Source organism: Ischnura elegans, chromosome 3, assembly GCF_921293095.1.
Source record: "Ischnura elegans chromosome 3, ioIscEleg1.1, whole genome shotgun sequence".
NCBI lineage: Eukaryota > Metazoa > Arthropoda > Insecta > Odonata > Coenagrionidae > Ischnura > Ischnura elegans.
Window position 1 is genome coordinate 123,032,766 of NC_060248.1, and position 20,624 is coordinate 123,053,389.

At 40.9% G+C, this 20,624-nt stretch overlaps 1 protein-coding gene across 1 annotated transcript; it reads left to right on the plus strand.

The window, feature by feature from the left end:
* Window positions 1-316: 316 nt before the first annotated feature.
* LOC124156485 (phenoloxidase 2-like) lies at window positions 317-16,757 on the plus strand. Its single transcript, XM_046531057.1, has 13 exons — window positions 317-568; window positions 1,995-2,187; window positions 2,747-2,970; window positions 4,429-4,631; window positions 5,394-5,544; window positions 6,866-6,967; window positions 8,562-8,726; window positions 9,849-9,977; window positions 11,396-11,584; window positions 12,352-12,490; window positions 13,574-13,812; window positions 15,029-15,258; window positions 16,574-16,757. The coding sequence occupies exons 1-13, from the start codon at window positions 446-448 to the stop codon at window positions 16,578-16,580; spliced, it is 2,094 nt and encodes a 697-aa protein (XP_046387013.1). The 5' UTR covers window positions 317-445; the 3' UTR covers window positions 16,581-16,757.
* The last annotated feature ends 3,867 nt before the right edge of the window (window positions 16,758-20,624 follow it).

Genomic DNA, 20,624 nt, shown 5'->3' on the forward strand with positions numbered 1-20,624 from the left:
TTTAGGAGTCATCGCTTCTTTCTTAAATGATATTTATCATTACCGGTACTAGCGGGAATAATTGCTGCTCATTATATAAAACAATTTTAGTACTTCAAAAATGAGCAAGTTTTTGGTGGGCAGAATCTGCAACCGTACGTATAGGGAATAAGTATGTCCAGTACAATATATATTGTACAGATACTGGGCGGCTCATTCTCTCCCTCCCTCCCTCCCAGCGATATCCGTTTCGCCTGCTACCTTCAGCGCCTTTGTGCGCGCGCACCCGAGTTTGAAAATATCTGTCCCCGCAGGTATATATAAGCTCCTCTTTCCTCATGGGAATCGACTCCAGCCATTCGACTGCCAGCACAAACACACCTGACGTCGACCTAAGAACTCAATCCTAAAGCACTCGCAAAAAAGTGACTGGGTCGCGGAGAAGAGGAATTAATAAGCAGAGAAAATGGCAAACACGGTCGATCAGCAGCACCAGTTGCTCTACTTGCTGGGACGTCCCACGGAGCCCATCTTCGTGCCGAAAGGCGACCGGGGCGCAGTCTTCGACATCCCCAGCAACGACTTTCTGGTGAGTAGAAAGCAGGGGTGGTGGACGGCCGAATGGGCCAGTTCTTTGGATAGTTACGGCAAAAAGCATCGTTTTAAGACGGGTACGCGGGACACGGAATTGCGCAGGTTAGAGCTGCATTAATTTCTAAAATGGCGTGGTATTGCACGAATGCATGAACAACATTATAACAGGGGCTATTTTTCCGTCTCGCATCCACGCATTCTCGCATGTGTTCTATGAATCCACCGATTTACACGACGCAATTTTGATTGCGCCTTCGCTCGTACGTCAGATTGCGCAACGGTCAATTTTTCCGTTCTTTTTTTTCAATTTACTTTCAATTTTCGGTTCAATTTTTCCGTTTTCAATTCTTGAAATAATCAAATGCTTAAAAGCGTAATAAATCTTACCAGAGTATATTCTACTAGACGGTTTAGTAATTATAACTGTGAATCTTGGAGGTTCATATTTAACTGCAGTGTAAAATAAAATGTAACCAGTATTTCATTAAACTAACTATTTTTTCCGTGCATATTTCAGTTGACATTAGAACTATTGGTTATAGTGAAATTCTCAGAGTGATCCATTTATTCTCAATATTTGCTATAAAATACTTAAAATCGCAAGGAAGAGCATTAAAAAGTTATCAATTTCATAGATCACATCTGAAAGGATATAAATTATGGTTAACAGCACTTAAAATTGCTTATTTCTCCGTATAATTCGGATCACTCTGACCATCAGAGAGTGGCGACTTGAGTAAACAAATTTAAATGCGCCACGGATGACAACACTCCTAGAGGAATAACTGGAGAATGCCCGATGTTATACTCTGTTCATTTTATCTCTGCGGGTGAGCTGGTGTGGCCAATGCAAGTGGAGATGAGGGGAGGGAAAGTTTCTCGACATGTGACTTTGCCTTTGCCAATCAGCAAACATTAGGCGTGGCCTCAGTGAGTCGCTCTCTGACCTCCGCCGAGTGAACATCGTGAATCTGCTCGTGGAGCAGTGTTGCCAAACCTCACGCGCTCTCCTTGTATTTGACTAAATATGCCATCCACCAACGGTGCCTCATCTAGCTGTCAATGTCATGGACTTCTGTGAAAGGATTATCCCCAATGCCTTCCAAATGAGTAGGTATATTGTCTCGGCGCCGGGGCCAGAATATATGTAGCCACCCATGACTCACGCGTTTTAGTGACAAAGTAGGGCGGCCATGTACATTTGGCAACGTTATGTTCGCACCTTTTCTCTCTCGGTAACACCCCTCCCCTATCAGCGGAGGCATCCGAGAGTGTCCGGACTCTCACAAAAGCTCACACACAGACATAAAGTGAACAGACTATAGTGTTCGTGGTTATTTCTTTGATTGATTTCTCTTACATGCTCTGACGATTCGGACGCTCACGGACCAAATTTCTCCCTCTGTCTCTCTCTCCCTTAGGCTGAGCGGTTCCAAGATGTTGCCGGTGACCTGGGCACGCGGTTCGGCGAGGACACCAACGTGAGGGTCCCAGTGAGGAACATCACGCTTCCCGACCTCTCCTTTCCCATGCGCCTCGGCCGCCAAGAGAACTTCTCGCTGTTCCTGCCCTGGCACAGAGAGATGGCCACCAGGCTCATCGAGATCTTCATGGGTGAGCACAATTCTCCATCCAAGCCTTTTTAACTTCACAAATGCCTATCAATCTTCGTGGTCTCTTTTAATTTAAATTCAACGCTACCTTTGAAGCGAAAGAATTTGTAGAATTGATTTCTCAGAATTATTTTGTTCCTTCCCGGCGTCTGATACTCATGAAATCTTCTCATGTTTCCACCGGGTGAGTTTCTTGTATGCCTGCAAGAAAATCATCCGGTGAAAAACCCCAGAAGATTTCACTAGTTACTTTTTAAGCGTTATTCAACGCAGTGGCCCATTCAATATTGCCATATCAGTATTATTAAAATATTCAACCGATTCAGGTAGGTTTTCATGGAATTCTTGGTAATTTTTCTGGCGCTGCCCCTCCACTCACGGACTTCCCTCTTCAGTTCATAATAAGGCGGACTCCCTTTCATTCTATCTAAAAACAATCCTCTTCCCTTCCTTCCTCTCCCCAGTTTAGACAACATTCTACCCTCTTTTATCGTTTTCAACATCCCCTGAATTAGCCATCATGAATTGGTACCTGACAACGCGAAAATTTATTCTCTTAGGAATGAGGACCTATGAGGACTTCCTGGCCGTATCCGTCTACGCCCGTGACCGAGTCAATCCTTATATGTACATCTACGCCATGTCTGTGGCCATCCTCCACCGTCCGGACACTAGGGGTCTACAGTTACCACCTATGAGCGAGATCCTGCCCGAGAAGTTCGTGGACGGAGGCGTATTCGACAGGGCACGCGAACAATCCAACGTCCGCAATGAAGGCACCAGGGTAAGCAAACTACTTCTCCCGAAACATAACTATTCTCCCCTGATGAGGGCACGTTTGTGCTGAAATTCGATTCGTCTTGTTGTTACAAAAAGAATGCATTGATACTAAGTAACTTATCGCTGTGTGCATACCCATAACAATCCAACGTCCGTACTGAAAAAAACACCTGAGTGCTCGTAAGCTACATCTACCGAAACATACTTTCTTGATGACGGGACAGTTTTGTTGACATCTGAGTCGTTTGGTTATTTAAAAAAGTATGCATAGAAACTAAGTAACTTATAACTATGAAAGTACCCAAAACAGCAATAAGTATGATTCGTCCAGTGTCAATTGAACTGAAAAAATCTCTCGATGAGACGAACAAAATTTGTGAGGTTTACGGGGACTCTGCTCTGTCCTACTCTCAAGTTCTGAGGTAGTTAAAGGCCTTTAAGAGCTGGTAAGGGGTGAATGCCCGAAATGGCAGGAATAAGCAAATCAAAAGTGAAACCAGTGTTCATCGTCTTTTTAGACAGCAAAGGAATGGTAAATAAGGAATTTATTTCTCAAGGAAAGACAGTAAATGCTACCTATTAGATGTAAGTTCTGGAAACACTTAAAAAGGGTTATCATGACGCGAATGGACATCCGCCACATCAGTGGCGCAGCGAGGGGTGGGTTTTGGGGGATAAACCCCCCCCCCCCAGAGCTCACAGAAATTTTAAAGTTAAATCTATTTTACCTAATTGTATTAATAATGCTGATAGAATAGTGTGAGGATTAATAAAATATCCTTCAGAAGGCCGTAACAATCACCATTTTGAACCATTTATCTTAATTTTTTTTCGGCGGAAGGCCTCCGCACTTCCCGCTTACCCTGGCGGGTATGCAATACCTCCAAGCCCCCCAGTATTAGTTGCGCCCGAAACCCCCCCTAGCCTTAATTCCTGGCTGCGCCCCTGCGCCACATGATTATTCCATCTCGACAAAGGGCCTTGCCACAACGCTATTGGAGTCCACGAGTTCCTAGCGAAAAGTTCCCAACCCCCTATAGTCCAGAAGTCACCCCAGCAGACATTTGTTTCGATTACCTCATATTAAGGAAGCCCTGAAATGAACCGATTTTTCGTCCTTAAAAGGGAGACAATGAATCACGAGGAGGACCTTGGGAGAGGTGCCCGAAGAATACCTTCCTAAGCGCGCACCGGTTATTCCCGATTCGCTAAAAAAAAAAAACATAGGTAGAACCTCAAGGGAAGTTCTTTGAAGAATTTAAAGATTTGGTTCAAATTTGTTCAATAAAATTCTTTGTAAAAAAATTATTGCATTACTTTCGAAACACACCCTGTATAGGATAGACTCATAGAAGAGTGATTTGTTTGGGTAGTGTATACGCAGTTGTGGTACTTGGTTCGTAATCTCAATAGTCCTAACGACTCGATTTCGATGTACTCGAGCTCTTTTCTTGGCACGCAGGTGCCGATCGAGATTCCGCGTGACTACACTGCGAGCGATCTGGAAGAGGAGCACCGCGTGGCCTACTTCCGAGAGGACGTGGGCATCAACCTCCACCATTGGCACTGGCACCTCGTCTACCCCTTCCAGGCGCCTCTGAACATTGTGCGGAAGGACAGGCGCGGAGAGCTCTTCTTCTACATGCACCAGCAGATCCAGGCCAGGTGAGGAACACCCCCTCCATTATAAGTCCAATGTAGGCTGTCCCCGATGAAGTCCGTGTCCACGGGAATACAAATGGTATTCCCGGCGTCAACGTAACTACCCCCTTCCACATTTGGTCGGAAACTGAGTGATGAAATGTTACCATATTGCTTCAAAACCTGACTTTATTCATTTCCCATGCATCCGCGAATCGCTGATGACACTATTTTTCAGTGCTACATACGGATACTGCGCTATTATACCTTTGAATATTTATAATGGGCACAGTTTCGACGGCAGGGACGTTAAGTATCCCGGGTGACTTTTCTTTAAAGAAGCTCAAAATCAATTTCGGGTTCCTCACTATCCTTTTTTAATTATTATTATCGCCCCGAAAACAGGCCATTTAAGGCCTTTTAGCATCGGAGAAAACAACATGAAACCAAGACCTAACAAAAACCTCATTCAAGGCCTTTTACATTGGAGGTAATAACATGAAACCAAGACTATCACAAACAACCATTCCCTGGGTAGGGGCATACTACCCAGGCGGGACTCGAACCCGCGACCTTCGCCTTGGCAGGGGAGGACTTAACCTCGCCGCCACCGAGGTCGGCTAATAATTCGCCTTTTCATCATAATTAATAGGATCCTATTCTATTTGGTGTATTTCTAACCTGGAAGGAGGTGACATTGCCATGGTAAAAAATCCCAAATAAACATAAGGGTTGTAGAGATTGTTCCTGACATCTTTTTTTGTCAACCCGAAACACACCCACCAGATACAACTTCGAGAGACTGTGCAATCGTCTTGGTCGCGTCAAGCGTCTGCTCAACCTGCGAGAGCCCATCGAGGAAGGATACTTTCCCAAGCTGGACACTTTGGTCGCGAGCCGCAACTATCCGCCAAGGCCATCCGGATCCAAACTAAGCGTGAGTGCTCCAATGTGAATTGATATGAGTTCTTTGTTGAAACTTATAAAACAAACCTTTTTCTATTTACCAATGACATTGCTTGATTATGGCGTAAGTTTATGTTACAAAGGCGTAATACATCCCAAATAAAAGACCGTTTGAGCGAAAGTCATACATTTTGTTAACTATGGAGGTAAAGATATTAACCTGAGTTTCTGAGTAAATAAGTAATTTCACCTCAATTGAACTAAGTTTTAACCCTTAGGGTCTCAGATTTGGATGAAAATTTCTGTATGATTCTACATCCACCTCAAACCGAAAACCCCGAGAAGGTCATGTGCAGAATTTATTTCGCATTTTCCTATTTTCGAATTTTAATATTTTCGCATGTCCCAAAAAAAATCATACCTTTATTTGTATTATTCCTTGTATTTCACCACCAAATTGCAGTAGAGCCATAACTCATGGCTTTTTTTGATTAAAACTAAAAATGTGACACAAAATTTGTCAAAATTAAATTATTCTCATTTCTCACTATATGTATGTTTAAATGCTTAATAAAATTGCTTACTTTTCTTAAATAATCAATCTCAAATTTGGTCCATGATAATATTTCAAAATTTAGCTATATCTAGTCACAGTCCGTCTCCCAGAGCTCCATCACAAGGTTTACTTGATTCATATCGGTGGAGCAGAGGGCGGTACGCAAGGCGCATGCCTTTTGATTTTTCAGAGTGCAAATTTGTTTATTCTTGCTCCTCTGCGTTCAGAGCATCCGATATTTCTCTGCCTTTACGGAGTTTCACGCATGATAACCATCTGTTTGTGTAAACCGATGAGAACAGGCATAAGATCAGTCCTTTTTTGCATAAGCTATGGCTACATTGGAGACAGCTGATGTCTCCATTCATGTATTCTATAATTTGCTAAACAGGGAGAATTCGTAATATATTACTGCAAATTTTATCTTTAGGCTGGCGTTGAATCATCGATTTTTACTTTGGTGCGCGGCTTAAAAATATCAGTTAAGATAAGAGAATACGTGCATAAAAGAGAAAAAATATATTATAGGCCTTTTTTCTCGAAAATGATTCATAATGAGTAGTGATTACTGTTAAAATCCATTCCAAGTGTAAGATCAATTTCGAGGCCCACAATGTAGGATAGTAAATTTGGCGATTGGAAGAATAACGAACTAGTCAAATTGATGAATATATAGGTGGTAATAGTTCAATGGATGAATAAGTCTGATCTCTTATCAGTGTGATCAAGTTAAATTAGTTATTGCTCATGCAAGTCCATCACACTGATTCGGGACCGTTTTTCTTCTTTCTTGCAGGACATCAACCGCGAGGCGGACCAGATAAGGTTCGACATTGCTGACCTGGAGCGATGGAGGGACCGCATCATCGAGGCCATTCAAATCGGCAGAGTGATCAACGTAAGCGCAATCGCTCCCTTTATTTGTTCATGCACACATATCTGTCGGCCACTTCTCTCCACACAAAGCCCTATTGGCTTACCGCCATCACGCATTCAGTGGGAAATTTTGTAATATCAGGGGTCACTTTGCGGAACGTGGAACTCAAGTTGAAAAATCTTTAATGTATTTTCACATAAAATTGATTTATCTATAGCCATGGTTTCGACATCAGGGAAAATTCAAGGCAGTGAGCGCTCAAAGCGCTACCACAGCAGCGGTGGAATTTTCCCCTGAATACGACCGCTACGTAGCAGCTCTGAGTGGGCGCTCAGCCACAGATGTTAAGCGTATCAGCGTTGCATAAATGTTAAACGAATTAGGCTGGGAGCCGCTAGAGGCTCAGAGGCTGCGCGATAAGCTTATATTGCTTGAGGAATTGAGAATGGATATCTTTGAGAGCGACACGCAGCCCATCGTATTACAACCCAACTTTATCTCCCTCTGCGGTCCTTCTTCGCAAAATGGCGGGTATGGTGGAATGCAGACATTACCTATCGTGATTACAATGCCACATCCCTGAAAAAAATCTTAAACAAAAGAAAAATGAAAAAACTATTGAAAGGCGACACCGTTACGATATAAATCATGTCAGGAGCAAGGCAAAAGTCATCCGACTCATCTGACATTGTGAGTTGGGCGAGTACATTTCGTGCTTCCTTTGTTTAATCGTGATGGAGGTTTCTAAGAAATTATGGCATCGAGTCTCTTCACTGGTCAGGTAACACTAGCCTGCGATTTTTCTGTTTTTTTTTACTCCGCAATGATTGATTCTCATGTACCTTCGTGCGCTGTACCCGAAAATTACCTTAGTTTAGTTCGATCAGGTCCTTATTGTACTAAACAATATAAAATACAGTATAAAATTAATAAATTTTAAAAATTATATGGGACAAAAATAGAGCACTCATTATTTTAGTATTTGTGCCGACATCTCTTTGGACCAGCCATGTTTTGTACCAGGCTGTTCCTTGAATGTGCTACTCAGCGGGGTTATTCCACTAATCGTATGGCCGGGCCATAAGTCGACATCGACCATAACTACGGCCTCGAGACATACGTATGGCTTCGAGCGATTCTACTCTGAGCGAAAGGCCATAAGTCGGGCGGTAGTTATGGCCTAAAGAACCCATTGGCGAAATATTTTAACAATAAAAATACTTAAAATATTTATGGGCCGGGCATGACAATGATAAATTTCTTCAGCGATTAATCAATCATGCATTGAGATTAAAAAAAATTAGCCTAGGTTCGTATCTCGCGTTTCTCTTTTTAGCAGGTTAGGGAAGAAGAAATGACAACACTTTCTTTCAAATTGATTAAAAAGCCGGAGGGATTTCGTAGTTGACAAAAAGTCACATCCTGAAGTAGCAATGCTGAATTTACTTTTCGATAATATCCAATTGTAACAGCATTCATGATTTGGCTGCTAATCGTTTGAAGCCTTCAAAAACTCTACCCTTGCATGAAATAAAATCTCACCCATACATGCATTGATGCGATAATTATTCAAATTTGGATACTCATGCCACACTGTCTCATTTTTCCGCTACAGACAAAGGGAGAGGTCGTGGAGCTGACCGAGGAAGGAGGAATCGACATCCTAGGGGACATCGTGGAGGCCAGCATCCTCTCCATCAACCCCAATCTCTATGGCAACGTGCACAACCTGGGACACTTCCTACTCGCGCTCCCGCACGACCCAGATCAGCGCCACCTGGTGAGTTGACTGAGAAAAGGTTTCTATCATTTATTCGAGTTGCATGACCCGGAAAATATTAAGTCTAGGAAACAATTGCTCTCCTTATAGTAAAAACCAGTACTTTAACACTTGAGCGAAATTTATGTCCTTAAGTGCCTAATAATCAACCATTAACACAAAATTAAAAATTTTATAATACAAATTTTTTAATGTATTAAAAATGAAAAATGATAAGATTTCTATTGATTTATTATGACACGGGATTTTTAATACCGTCTAGCACAAAGGGTAGTTTTGATACCAGCTGTTAATTCACTTGATTCGAAAAAAAACATCGATTTTTTAGCTTTAATGCTAGTAAATATTTCACGATATGGATCGATATTTAGCCCTTTGAGTGCCAACCGATATTCTAGGTACTATGCCAAAAGTGCCGATGCATTTTTGCTGATTTTGCAATAGGGTAGGGAAAAAAAATTAGGTCTCAAAAAAAAAGTAAAGGTATATGATCAAAAACTCTAGGAAATCTTTATTATATGCAGTTTCGCCTTTTTATTAGGTATATTATTTGACGAATGTTTGGTAAATGAGTTAATTTTTATAATTTTAAGAAAATAGTTAATCTTAAAATAAAATGAATATTGACAACTGTATGATTAGTTAATTATCAGCATCTAAGAAAGACATTGCTTGAGGAGCGTTATCGCGCTCCTGGCACTTTTCACGAGAGATAATAATAATAACAACAACATAGAGTAAAAAGACGAGAGTACTTGGTGATACCCGTACCTCGCCTAAAACCAGCAAAAATGCTGTGAAAATATATTAAATAATAATAATGTCGTCTTTATTTCACAAGTGAATTTAGGACTAGATAGTCCTCTCTTACAATTAACTTGTTTGAAAATCACATACATCCATGCCCTGGATGGTGGTCAAACCACCCAGGCGGGATTCGAACCCGCGACCTCTAGGTTAGCAGTCGGGGGAATTTACCCCGGCGCCACCGGATAGGGTTAACATTACCCTTAATTTGCTGATACGAACGCCTTTTGCCGATTGTCCAGAACGTCTTTTACTGATTAAGTTATTCTCATTGATATCTCGTGCTTCTCTCAACTGTCACACTTGTCCTTGCAGGAAACCTTCAGCGTGATGGCCGACCCGACTACAGCCATGCGAGACCCCGTCTTCTACCGCTGGCACGCGTTCACTGACGATCTCTTCCAGATCCACAAGAGGACGCTGCCCAGTTACCCAGCCAATAAGGTGCGTCACCTTCTTCAGTTGAAATTCACCCACTCCATCGCTGTTTTAACACATAGCCTTTGAGGCACATGGAAAACATTCATAGAAACAAAGAACGCAACACTTTTTTTTTCGATTTCTGTTACATTATCGATGAATCGTTTCTAAAAAAAAACATGAAATCAAAAAAATAAGGTGCAATTTTTATGACAAACTGATTTTCATATAACGTGTTGAAAATGTATCGTCATGCCAACGTGAATTAGAGGGCATTATTAAGATAAGTACGTATGACTTTAAAGCGCCAAAGCAATAATTCTGCTTTGTAATGCTTTATTTCGAAGTAAACTAGATTTTGTGGACACCTCATACACAACAATGTATCGAAATGTTGAAAATAACTGAGAAAAATTTTTTGGGACACTTTTCTGCAGAGAGCATAAGATGATACTCTGCATATGCGCCATTGAGGGACAGGAAATAATTCATAGAAACACAAGAACGCAAAACTCTTTTTTGATTTCAGCTACATTATGAATGGATATTTTCTTAAATAAACATGAAATCAATAAAAGTATATGTAATTTTTTCGTGAAAAACTAATATTCATAAAACGAATTGAAAGTTTATCATCTTCTCCATCTGAATCAGAAGGCATTACTAAGAGAAGTACGTATGTAGCCGTCTGAGCAATAATTCTGCTTTGTAATGCTTTAGTTCGAAGTAAACTTGATTGTGTGGACACCTGATGTTCGATAATATATCCGCATGTTGAAAATAACTCAGAAGAAATTTTTGGACCTCTTGTCTGCAGTGAGTATAAGGTGATGCCCTAACTATAAAAACAGTAGCACATCACACACAAATTTTGGAGCTTTTATAAAGTCAAACAACTAGATAAAAGAAGTAATGGGCGTTATGGAAGTTATAACTACTGGAAAAGGTATTGCAATGCTTAATAAAATGAATTTTTATGCCCCAACATTGAATCAAGGACATAATCAAGCCTTCATTAATTTTGGAAAGATAAAATACTGCGGAAATTCTCCTTTGCTCTAAGAATGTGCATAGGATATAATAATGCATGTAAGCACTTGGATTTTTCATTATGTTATTGCTGTTTTAAATCGATTGTGACTTTGATAATTCATTTTAAAAAACTTTGTCAAGGTAAATGTGATAGAAATTTGAATGAATTTATTTTGAGTTTCGTATTTGGATAGAGCTGTCACATGAATTGTAAGTCATCTTTTGATTCAAAAACATATGTTTGGATAATTTTGTATTAAGAGGTATTAGGGTGTTGCATGGGAAAGATGAAAATTTTCCAGGCGAGATATTATTTTTATATCTTGTGTAAAGAAGTGCTTTCCTACAATACACTGAGAGAGCATTACATAAATAAAAGGAAGGTCTCATATAATTTCTTCCCAACACAGCTGGACTACCAGGGAGTTAGGATAACCAACATCGAAGTCACCACCAAGGGGGCAGGCAAGAACGAGATGACAACCTTCTGGGAACAGAACGACATTGATCTTTCGCGAGGACTGGACTTCACACCTCGCGGGCCCGTCTTCGCAAGGCTCACTCAACTGCAGCACGAGACATTCACGTACAAGATCCAGGTAAAAACGAATGGCGCTGCTAACTGGTCAACAAACCTAAAAATTGGTTTGACGCAGCTCTTCACTCGATTCTCCTGTTACCTATCTCTCTTCGCACCCACGCATTACTTCTCTCTCACATCCTTCTATACGTATTACAAATATTTTATTCGAAGTCTTCCTTTTCCATTCTTGCCACCTACATGTACCTCTATGATTTACTTCATTAGGCAAAAAATCCTCAAGATATGACCGAAGAAGTAGTTTTAGCTTCTTATTAAGGTTTTTATTAAGATTCTCCTAATCTTCTTCTAGGATTTTCTCATTGCTCATTCAGTTGATCCATTTGATCCTCATCACACTTTTGTAGCACCACATTTTGAATGCTTCCACTGAATAAAAACGAACAAACTTTGTATTAATCCACCAATTTATTTACGCGGTACGACTAGTTTCGACGCAGCGGCGTCATCCTCAGGTACAAAGGTTACAAGCAATCAAACATCCTTATAATTGCTTGCTTGTAACCTTTGTACCTGAGGATGACGCCGCTGCGTCGAAACTAGTCGTACCGCGTAAATAAATTGGTGGATTAAAACAAAGTTTGTTCGTTTTTATTCATTAAAATAAACTTCTTATGTTTGTAACTTCGTATGTTTCTTCTTGTGTTTAAATTTCCCACTGTAAGTAGATCCTTATTTGTGGGATTCTCTCTTTGCCTTGGCTACTCAAATTCCACCACTTCCCAATCGTACGAGGAACTTTAAACGCTTGTTTTCCGCCCACAGGTGGAGAACACGTCCAACTCGCAGCGAATGGGCACCGTGCGCATTTACCTCGCCCCCAAGTTCGACGAGAGGGGTCAGCCGTGGCTGTTCCGTGACCAGAGGAACATGTTCATTGAGCTGGACAAGTTCGTCGTCACTTGTAAGTGCTGCCTGAATTTCTCTCAGTCAGAGTCGCGATTCCTCTGTGCCACCTTATGTATAGCATGACTATTATCGTAACATCGTAGCTATTTTTAGTTCATTTAAACGCCACGAAATATGATGGGTTTTTCTGAAATGATACTTATTTTAAAAGGTAATATTTTATAAAAACTGAAACGTAGAAGTAAAAATTCCAGTGTCAGCCCAACTGAAATATTTCGCAGGATTTGAACGCCGGGTATGAGATACTTTTTTTGAGTGGCTGATTGTTCATGTTTCCAATATTATAAACTTTTGACTGCTTATCCACTCTTTTTTCAAATAATTATAAGCGATTTCAGCGAAAAGTAGTGTTAATAAATAAACGAACTATTATCATTAGAGACAAGATGCACATATATATCGTGCTGTCTGTTTATGCTAATTTCGAAACACTACAACACGTTTTTCAACTGCCTCGCAGTCATCGTCAGGCAGAGGCACTGAAACATATGTTGAAGAGTTTTAAAATAAAAATTAAGTAGAAATTTCAACATCTTTGATATCCTATCCCTATCTACGGAAAATCGTAGGACTTCTCTTTTTTATAGAGAAATATTTCCTTTATGTAGAAACAATAAATCATGGTTTCGCTAGTAGTAGCCCACGTCGTCCTAATGACGGCGTTGGGATTTCCCTATCACATGCTTTCCGTCCTTATCCATTCCATGGAGACGTCGTCGGGCGTCACATCGCGGTTGCGCCTCATTTCCCTTTTTCCATCCTCTGCCCTTCCCCATTCCTAGGGTAGAACGGGCGTAAAAGTCTCCGACTTGGTTCCCGGCCATCAGGAGTGTAGCCATTGCGGGCCCGCCCTGGGTACGCGATTCCAATGTATATTTCCATTATGCTGTTCTATGATATCTCTCCCAAAAAATTCATTTAGTTTCTTATTTTATTTATTAGAATTTATTATCATTAATGTTCATACGATACCCTAATGTTAATCAAATGCGGATCAGTCAGTCATTTTGAAATCGATCCTCATTCTTCGGCCACCAGAAGGTCCGTTGCACAAGTGTTTGATTTTCTTTTACGGCAGTGGGTCGCCAGAAGACTTCTACGATCACTCGTGAGTCTTCGCAGTCGTCCATCACCATTCCGTTCGAGAGCACTTTCCGCGATTTGGAGTCTTCGCGGCCGTCGACTGGCGGACAGGCCCTCGAGGCCTTCAACTACTGCGGCTGTGGCTGGCCGCAACACATGCTCATCCCCAGGGGAACGCCAGAAGGCTTCCCCTGCCAGCTCTTCATCATGATCTCTGACATCAAGGACGACATGGTGAGAATTCATTGTTGTATTTACATTACTGAAATTAGCGGAATTACATTCGAATGGCAACCATTAACTAACACATATTTCTTATTTTGTATAACAAATACGTGATATAACATACGGTTAAGGGAAATGTACTCCAAAATCGTAATTCTGCGCAAATATTCTTGTCTATCCTTCAAATTAAAGTCATCATGAATCTTATTTTGAACCTAATTGCTGCCTCTGATGTATCGTAATAAATAAATAATTGACTACCACGTGATGATAAGACATTAATTGACTTCACGCAGCTGGCTAAGATTGCGGCGGGGTAAAGTTCTCTCCTGCTAAACTAAAGGTTGCAGGTTCGAGTCTCGGCACAGCAGATTTACCCTAACGCAGGCATGGATGATTGTGATGGCCCTTGGTTGTTGTTTTTAAAGGCCTTAAATGCGTTGTTGTCGGAGAGGTGAAGACATATTAAATCCTTATATATAGTTACGCATGTAAAAAAATTGGCTCCTCATACAAATCGTGAAGGAAACAATCATCCCAAGCAATATGAAATTAGAATTGACATCACCTGTTTTCTGCATGCGCAGTCGCTATACCGATGTTCAATTTTTTATCTCATGAGCGAAGTTTAAATGATTCCGGTAAGATCTCCAGTTACTCCTTGTTCCGTGCTCATTAATGGCGCTCTGCTCTATTCATTTCATCTTTACGGGTTTACGGCGTGGCTTAGCGCTTCGCAAATTCAATCGCTCTCACACCTCCGTCGTATCAACTTTGTGAATCTGCTCGTGGAGCAGTGTTGCCAAACCTCACGCGTTATCCTTGTATGTCTTTACGTCTTTCACCAATGGTGCCACATTCAACTTGTAAGCTGAAAATTTCATGGGCTTCTGTAAAGGGATCATCCTCAATACCTTCCAAATAGGTAGATATTTTGTCTCGGCCCTGGGCCTAAAATACCCGTGGCCACGCATGACTAACACGTCTTCCGTGACAAACAAGGGCGGCTTGTACATTTGGCAACGTTAAGTTCGCTACTGCCCTTTTTCTCTGTACCACCCCTACCACATCAGCGAAGCCCTCCGAGAGTGTCCGAGCTCTAACGAAAGCTCACCCGCAAATATAAAAGGAACAGATTATGGCAATGCATCACTGTGTGTGTTACGTTTGACGGATGAATCACGGCCGCGGGTTTAATTTCTTTGCATTGCGTTCCACTCCACAGGTCGAAGGCTCCAGTGCAGGAAACGGCGCATGTGCCGAGTCGGCCAGCTTCTGCGGCATCCGAGACAAGAAGTACCCGGATCGCCGCTCCATGGGCTACCCCTTCGACCGAGTGCCGCGCTCAGGAGTGGACACCCTCCAGCAGTTCCTCACGCCCAACATGGCCGTCACAGACGTCCGCATCGTCTTCACCAACCGCACCGAACCCGGCAGGAGCGTGTCCAATCAGCTGTGAGAGCCAGCCGCCGTAAAATAATAACAACAAAAAGTTTTATTAACTCCCAAAAAATTAAACAATGTGCAAAAAATACATTTGAATGTTTAACATGAAAATAAGACAACTTTTAGCTAGCCTCTAAGAAAAATCACTTTCGAGTCTACCTGCCCAAAATTCATAGCTGCTAATTTTTTATTGGAAAAATAGAATAATTAGCAGCAAATATAGGTTTGCATTATTACATTCAGTGAACTCATCCTATAAGTAGTACTTCTTTTTCCTCCATTTTTTTCATAGTACCTTGTAAGTGCAAATTTCAAAATGCATACTTTATGAATTCAATTGATTCGGCTTTTACTTTGTGAAAATCCATGTCGAAATGAAAATACACAACCTCGGTAACTTTTCACTGGAAAAGTATTTATTGGTACAACGAGTTTCGACGCTGAGGCGTCATTCTCAAGTACCTTGAGAATGTGTACTTGAGAATGACGCCTCAGCATCGAAACGCGTCGTACCAATAAATAATTTTCCTGTGAAAAAATACCAAGGTTGTCTATTTTCATTTCTGCATACTTTATCTACATAGAATTTTTCCAAGTCGTTAACTAACCGTTATGCTTACTTATTTACTTTACCTGCCAACACTTTGCATGGCTTTTTATGCAAAAAAATATTATTATTAATCTCCCATAGTATTTTTTCAGTACCATTAACATACTGACTCCGGAATATTTTGTCAAGTTTATTAACACCTTCCATGCATTCTTTATCGTTCTGATTACTTAAAAAGTTTCATTTTCAATATTTTGCTTTCTTTCACTAATGAGTTTGTATAAGACTTTTTTACTGGCTTGTATTTTATGCATCTGTAAGTATTTTATTCAAAAATTTGATTGAGTTGTAAATTCACTGATACTGTACACTACATATTCCTTTTACCATCTTTTCACTTTACAAGGAATTTTGTACCTTGAAATAGCATCATTCCACAAATATTGTTAATCTTAATTTATAATTCAAGATTACGTACGTGTAACTAATATTTGTCTCCAAAGTACTCAAACATACATCGGTGAGTGCCATTTAATTCATGGGCTAAAAACACCCCACAAAAATGGAAACGATATTATTATTGTCATTTAAAGACATAGTAATCTGTCTTGCTAGCAAATAATAATAATTCAAAGAATTAAATACGCGCAGATAATTCCAAAAACCAAATCATAATTTTAATTTATGAACATCTGCATTTCGAAAATCCATGCTGTTTCTTAATTACTGTGACCAGAAACATCTCTAATATTTTTCCCCTCGATTTTATCCTAGGCCATAAAGTGGGATACTAATTGGAAGAACTCTAAATGGACCTACAGCAAAGAATCTCTTCGCACTTCTCCCTCACAACGACAACTGGATTCAACACAACCAAATTCATGTTTATGCAGCATGAAATTGATTAAACTGATTTTACTCGTGCTAAAATTGCATCAATAAAGCTCTTCAATGAAAATTTAAGCGATTTTTATTTTATCTATCTACAAGACGACGAGTAATAACAACAGCGGATGAATTGAAATATGAAGATAATCAGGCCAGAGGTTTGGTCTCCCTTAAAAAATAATTATTTCCCTCTTTTAACTCGATTCAAAGGTCTTTCATACTTCCCGTTCGCGAAAGAAGAGGAAATGTATTGTGAAATGAAGCACACCGAGATAAACTGAATACTTTCCACGGCTCCAACGCCCAAACAAATCACTTCTCGAAATTGGGGAATCTGAGTCCAAATTGATGATACAAGGCGAGGATTGGGAAAAGTTGCGCAAGGGAAACTTACAAAAATTTGTCCTTTCCAATTCCTCGAAGTTTTCCAAACTTCTCGATTCACATGGTCAAATAAGGAGCGAAGGTATTTTGAATCAATTCCAATGCATCATTCGTTTTATTAAAAGAATTACCACCATTCACCAATTCGTCTTGAGCTCTTCACCATATCTGCCAAGGACAATTTGGTCTGTTTTTGAAAGTGAAAGTGTAATATCAGTTAATCCATCGATTTCATTAAGAGTAAAATTTTGAAAAATTCCTTAAGGCCTGGTTACACGATACCTTAACTCATACGAGTTAATGTCTAAATGTATGAACGCGTGAATGAAAATGAAAATGCACCGTGTAACCACCCATCTTGTACAAACAGATGACATGAAAATAGAACCTGTTCTTATTTTGTCCATGCATTCGTACATGTTCCGTTTCCAACCACAAAATCGGTCATGTATTCACACATTAACACGGTACGTGTTTATGTATCGTGCAACCAGGCCTTTAAGGTCTCCCCCTTATGAGTTCAGCAGAAGATGTTAAAAACATATACGCATGTGTGCTGACTATTTTTTACCATTCGTATCATCGAATTGATTAGAATAGAATTACTGCACAGCATCCAGAAAAGAATTGACTGAGCCCCTTTATCAGGTAAATTAGTGATTTTCGGAGCAAAGACTATACACATTGATTCAACCCTATGTTTGATGACAGAAATTTCACCGAATTAAGCCACAGTCGTGTAAAATACACTCAGCCAGAGAGTATGGGGGGATCAGTTCCTTTCCCTGGACCAACTCCAATTCCAGGAATATTGCTAGGGGTTGCCCGAAGGCTTTGCCTGAAATTTGAAACCAGAACCCTTCGATCCACATCCTAAAGCTCAGCCTACAGCCTCAAAATTCCAGGTGGAACTTCAGGTGAAAAACAATTTGGCTATTGAAACAGTCGCATCATCCATTTTACACTACTTAGTATTCTACCGGTTAAGGTAGGTTTCCATGGAGTACTAAAGAAGTGATTTGGGAGCTTCCCTTTCCCTCCAGCGCTGCCTTCTTCAATTCACTGTAAGGCCTACTTCCTTTCAATCCATCTCAAAAATCCTATTTTTTTCCTTCCCCTCCCTCCCCTAGCACTCTACCCTTTAACACCATTTTCAACATCCCCTCCCCGCTAAGCACTAACTCCATCCATACCTTCTGTCTCCTCCGTACCTCATCTATCGTAAAAGCTGCCTCTCCTCGCCAATCATATCCAGCACTTCGTCGTTCCTTTTCCTCTCCGTCCATTTCACCCTCTCCATTCTTCTCCATACCTGCAGAAAACCTGGGTGTGTGATTCCTGTACATCTCGGCAACGTGCTTCTCGCTCTGACTCCACGCCCTTAAAACCTGGCATAGGGAAATCTTCCGAAGAGCCTCTTGCTGACCTGGTTAAGGAGCTACTTGATAGAGTAAAGCAACTTCAAGAGGGTTACTCGGACATAAAATCGTCTCTCTCCGACATCCAAAAGTGCATCACTGATCATGCGGATGCCCTCAAAGGTATTTCGGCTTCTCTCACTAGCCTTAACCAACGCCTTGACAACCTATCTGAAGACAACATCCAAATTTCAAATCGTGTTTCGAGTCTTCAAGTTCAGTTCAATAGGGCTGAGCAAGAGTGGCTACGAAATGTTGTTGAATTTCGTGGTGTTCCCTTCGTCGATGGTGAAACCCTTGACTCTATCGTCTGTAACGTAGGGCAAGCGCTTGGTGTGGACATCAGTGTGTCTGACCTTGATTATTGCTATCGCCTTAAATTGCATGGCAAAGGGTCTGATTCACCTAACCCAGTGATAGTCCGTTTTCTTCGGCATTCACTCGCCTCTAAGGTTGTCGCCGCCCGTAGTGGGAAGAGAAATTTCACTACCAAAGATATAGGCTTCAGCCTCTCTCCTGCGGCCCCAGTGTACGTAAATGAATCCCTTACGCCTTTCAATCGTAAACTGTACTCAGTGGTTCGCGACTTGAAGAAAAATGGCAAAATCAAGTATGTTTGGGTGCGCAATGGAAGGATTTACGTTCGCAAAGAAGACGGTTCCGAGCGCCTCACCATTTCTTCGACGGAGGATACTGATAAACTTTCTTCATTGGTGGATTAGCAACCAACTTGTCAACCCAAGGGCTGCCATCTGGTTCAAAGAGTTTTTCAATCTAATTGCATTAAGATATGTTGTGTTAATTGCCAATCTTTTTTTAACACTCAGTCATTGCTTGCTCACAAGAAGATCTCAAGAGATTTAACTCTGTGCCACGTTAATTGTCAATCCCTATTTGGCCATTTTGATGAATTCTGCCTCTTCTTTCAGGAATCAACCTACGACATAATTTGCATGTCCGAAACTTGGCTAAAAGAACGCATACCAGATGAGATGGTTACAATGAATGGTTATAATATATTTAGACATGATAGAATTGGTAAAGGTGGTGGGGGTGTTGGCGTATATGTACGAAAGAATTTGAATGTAAATGTTCTTGCCACTTCCCCCGGCACCTACTCCCATACTTCTGAATTTATTATATCAGAAATACATAGTGAAATTTCCTCGAAATTACTGCTATGTGTCGTGTATCGGCCTCCTAAAACGGCACTCCCCATAGACTTTGAAAATGCATTTTTGCACTATGCCCCTACCTTTAAAAATATTGTTATATTTGGTGATTTCAATGCTGACCTCATACGAAATAATTATGATGGTAAATACATGCATAACTTTGTGCATTGCAACAATCTCCATCTTGTACCATATGCTGCAACGCATCACACAGGAAAAAGTCTTACCCTGTTAGATCTCTGTATCGTCGACGATCTGGAAAAAGTTTCAAAATACTCTCAGACTTCTGTCCCCTTCCTGTCGTCTCATGACTTGATTGAAATTACCTACAACTTCAGTTTATCTATGTCTGTCACACCCACCTCTTTCAGATTCCGTGACTTTCAAAACATTGATTCCCGGTGCCTTCATGATGCGCTTCTAGCGATGGATTGGAATGGTGTTTTTAACTCTAGTTCTATCGATGGAAAACTTGGTTGTTTCACGTCAAACATAGCTAGTTGCTCTGACACTTTTTTTCCCTTACGGGTATGTCGGCCTAAACGCCGAACACCTCCTTGGCTGAATGAGACGATAAAACTCATGATTAATGAACGCAACCAAGCGCGATGTGCCTTTCGACGCATTGGTTGTTCCACTCTGCGACAAAAATACAAGGAACTTAGAAATCGCGTTAAATCAGCCATCAATGACAGTAAACGCCAGTTTTATTCCTCGAAGCTTTCCTCGCAGAGAGACCCGAAATTGATTTGGCGTGAGCTTCGAAATCTTGGGCTGGTTCGAAGACGGGACTCTTCTCTACCCCCAAATATAACTCTCGATCAGCTAAACTCCTACTTTTTGTCAACTACGATTAGTCATAATGATGCCCCAGCTAACTCCAGACTTGAGCGAGTTATACCATTCAGTGATAACAACTTTTACTTTAAGCACGTAACTCCTGAGACTCTGATCGAAGTA

Excerpts from the sequence above, each read along its gene's own strand:
- LOC124156485 (XM_046531057.1), top strand. The coding sequence starts at position 446 with ATGGCAAACACGGTCGATCAGCAGCACCAGTTGCTCTACTTGCTGGGA. Across the intron at positions 569-1,994 it reads TCCCCAGCAACGACTTTCTG|GCTGAGCGGTTCCAAGATGT; the intron begins GTGAGTAGAAAG and ends TCTCTCCCTTAG. Across the intron at positions 2,188-2,746 it reads GCTCATCGAGATCTTCATGG|GAATGAGGACCTATGAGGAC; the intron begins GTGAGCACAATT and ends TTATTCTCTTAG.